The sequence below is a fragment of the Cyprinodon variegatus genome, unplaced genomic scaffold, assembly GCF_000732505.1.
Source record: "Cyprinodon variegatus isolate N-32 unplaced genomic scaffold, C_variegatus-1.0 Scaffold823, whole genome shotgun sequence".
NCBI lineage: Eukaryota > Metazoa > Chordata > Actinopteri > Cyprinodontiformes > Cyprinodontidae > Cyprinodon > Cyprinodon variegatus.
This window is the reverse complement of record NW_015151276.1, coordinates 107,188-110,377: the sequence shown is the minus strand read 5'-3', so window position 1 is coordinate 110,377 and position 3,190 is coordinate 107,188. Positions and strand designations below refer to the sequence as shown.

The window sequence follows — 3,190 nt, the reverse complement described above, 5'->3', positions numbered from 1 at the left end:
GGTGGAGCCATTGCGCAGCTCCAAGCTGACACCAAACCCCACAGATCTGGAATTGTTAAAGCTAGAGGTCTGACATTTTCTGCATTTGTGGTTGACATGATGCAGAAAAAAATATAATACAATAAAACCTGCTTTTTCTCAAGAATGTCTTTATTACTGCTGTTCACAAAAGAACTATCAAATATATATATATATATATATATAAAAACCCAACTTTGAGTCATGTTTGAACTGATGCAGGTTGGTCTGTGTTTTACTCACCCAATTTGAATTTATATATTAGGAAACTAGAGGGTTAGCTTTCAAATAATGTATTGCACATGTAATTTTGGAATACAGTTCCTAAGTTATTTGCTTTTCCATTTGGGTATGCAAAATAGGATTATCCAAAATGAGGTGGATGGTTAGAGGTTAAAAAGGAATTGTAGGGGATCAGCCAGGGAACAGCCAGGGACCCATCAAGGAAAGTGGGGACATTTTGAATGGCTACTGCTGTACATGTTACGTATAAACGTAGAATTCACAGCTCTGCTCTACTCTGCTCTGTCTGCTGTGAACTCACTGCCTGCTTCATCTGATTTCTGATGAAGAACCATGGCAGACCAGAACAGAGAGACATCACGTCTGTCGCCTCACAAAGTGTCACATCAGGTCCTATAATGCCAGGGCTGCACGCTGTACTGGTTTCACACATGACAGGTGAGAGACTGGGAGCTAATGAAGCAACGGTTTTTAAATGTCCAAAAGAAAAAGGAAAGATTTATCTGCTGATTGCAGTGGGAGTGCTGTTGTGTGCATCTGAATACCTCACATAGCAACAACTCTTAGAATCGGCCATTTTCACCAGACTATCCTTTTAAAAGTATTTCTGCTTCTGTCTCCTTGAACCCCAGTGGGTCTCGGCAGACGGCCGCTCACACTGAGGTTTCGCTATAGGAATAAACTGAATTGAATTGTATTACAGTTTTCTTTTCGGCATTCTCTATTAAAAATTGGGATGGCAACAATATCAAATCCAATTTTTTATGAACAAAAAAAAAAAAAACGTCTCCCCCAATCTTCAGCTATATAAAAGAACATTTAGGCCCAAGAAGATTAAAGACACCAAAGAAAAATTAAAGCACATTTTTGATACATAAAGGTGATTAAACTAAAGGGAAATGTATAAAATAATGTCGTATGGACAATGCAACAATCTCTCCCCTTAAGCTGGTCATCAGCTCATTCTCACACCTCACCACCTATAATCATAACCTATCTAGCCTTTTAATAAATGATCGAAAACTGAGGCAGGAAGAGTCAGATCTCCAGGCCATCAGGTCTCCATAGCAACCATTCAACGCTGTCTGACAGCAAAAACCCCAGCAGTGTCCTACCATCACCGATGTAAACATGTAGACGATACTTTGCTACGCGCCACTTCATCGAGAACTTTTTTTTGTTTGATAAAAAATAGAGCAAATTTTAACCCAGTAGAAAAACTTTTTATGCTCACTCTTAAGCTTGGTGAAAGGTGAGTGATGCTGTGGGCTGGTTTCCTTTTTTAAAAAAAGCCATGGGAAACTATTTGGCAGCGTCTTTTGAAAACAAGGAATTTGAAACCACAATTTAGTAAAGTAAACTATCTTTATTTTGGTGGAAGGAAGTTCATGAATCCAACATTTGTTGGTAGGAGGGGAGTGGTGGCCTAGTGGTTAGAGCATAGAGCTTGGATCCCAGAGGTTAGGAGCTCAAGCCCCATTCCCAGAGGCTTCACCTCTGGGTCCCTGAGCAAGACCCTTAACCCCACACTGCTCCCTGGGCACCGCACAATGGCAGCCCACTGCTCCCCAAGGCGATGAGTTAAATGCAGAGAGTGAATTTCGTAGCTCTGTACTTGTGACAATAAAGTTGAATTCTAGAAAAAAGTGATAACTGAGTGTTAGCTGATAGAGCGAACCATTTAGAGTAGGATTTATACCAAGATTATTTATTTAGTATCAGCATTAATGCCCCTAAGGTTTTGTTGGACCAAAAAAAGTGTTTCTTTCACTCTCAGAGTGTTTTTCCTGAATTTCTTCTAGAAGCACTTTTGTTATTTTTCCTAATATATACAAGTTGCCGTTTCTTGTTTTTACATTAAACGACAGCTCAAAGGAAGGCAATGGCATTTCCTTCGCTGCTGGCCAGGAGATTGATCCTATTTATTTGGGTAAAGGCAGTTCCACTAACTCATAAACGATGGATAGAGGAGGTAATGGCGCACCTAAAGCTAGAACATCTTCGATTTACGTCACAGGGTACCATTAGGAGATATTTTGAGATTTGGCAACCTTTTATTTCTTAGTTTGAATCCGGAGTTCCATCTGCTTCAGCATAATCAGCAGCTTTTTCTTTTTTTTTTTTCTCTGTTTGGCGGAATTATTTTCATTATGATTGTTATTCATACTTATGTTTTTGGTTTTCAACCCACGGATGTTGGCAACATGGGTTGTATGTGCGGGTGTAGTAATTGTCTTGTTGATAGTTGGTTTATGTTTTTTTTTGTGATGTCGGTGTGATGTAATTATGGAGTCTTTTTGTTTTGTTTTGTATGCCCTGGACGTGTCTGTTGGTTTAATATGAAAAACTAATAAAAACAATTTGATTATTATTCTTGTTATTACATTGACATTCATTTTTGCCATCAAAATATCCATATTTTTGTACTGTTACAAAGGTAATAAGGTCTGGTCCTGGATTCCAATAACACTATTGGCTGGAAATTTGGATTTTCAAAGTAATTCACTGAGTTAGGGGTTAAGATAAAAAAAACAACATTTTCTTCTATCAATCTGCTCTATACGGAGCCCCTCTATGACATGGTCAAAAAAAATGTTTAATTGTGGCCACGAAGTAGTATTTCGTTCCCACGAAGTAGTATTTCGCGGCCACGTAATAAGTATAACGTGCGCACGAAATACTAATTAATAATATCAATAAATCCGCCCCTGTTTTCAGGCTTATGTTAACTGTAATGACTTATCTTGGACAGGCTGCTATGTAAATGGGCCTTTAGTCCTTCGTTTAGCTATGCTGCGGTTGTTTACACTACGCCTTTTCCACCTAAAATGGCGTCTTAGCAACAAATGTCACGTGACTGGCGGAGACCGACTGGGTAAGCAAATCGAGCGCGCCCTAGACCCTAGAGAAAGGGCGCTCGATTTGCTTA

The 3,190-nt window shown here is 39.2% G+C and overlaps 1 protein-coding gene across 1 annotated transcript in view; it reads right to left on the bottom strand.

Annotated features, from left to right (window-relative positions):
* Nucleotides 1-3,190, bottom strand: part of LOC107098932 (tyrosine-protein kinase HCK-like) — a 33,394-nt gene that overhangs the window by 3,130 nt on the left and 27,074 nt on the right. The window contains exon 7 of the mRNA XM_015396828.1: nt 563-714. Within this exon, the coding sequence (XP_015252314.1) occupies nt 563-714 (152 nt within the window). The remainder of the gene's footprint in view (nt 1-562; nt 715-3,190) is intronic.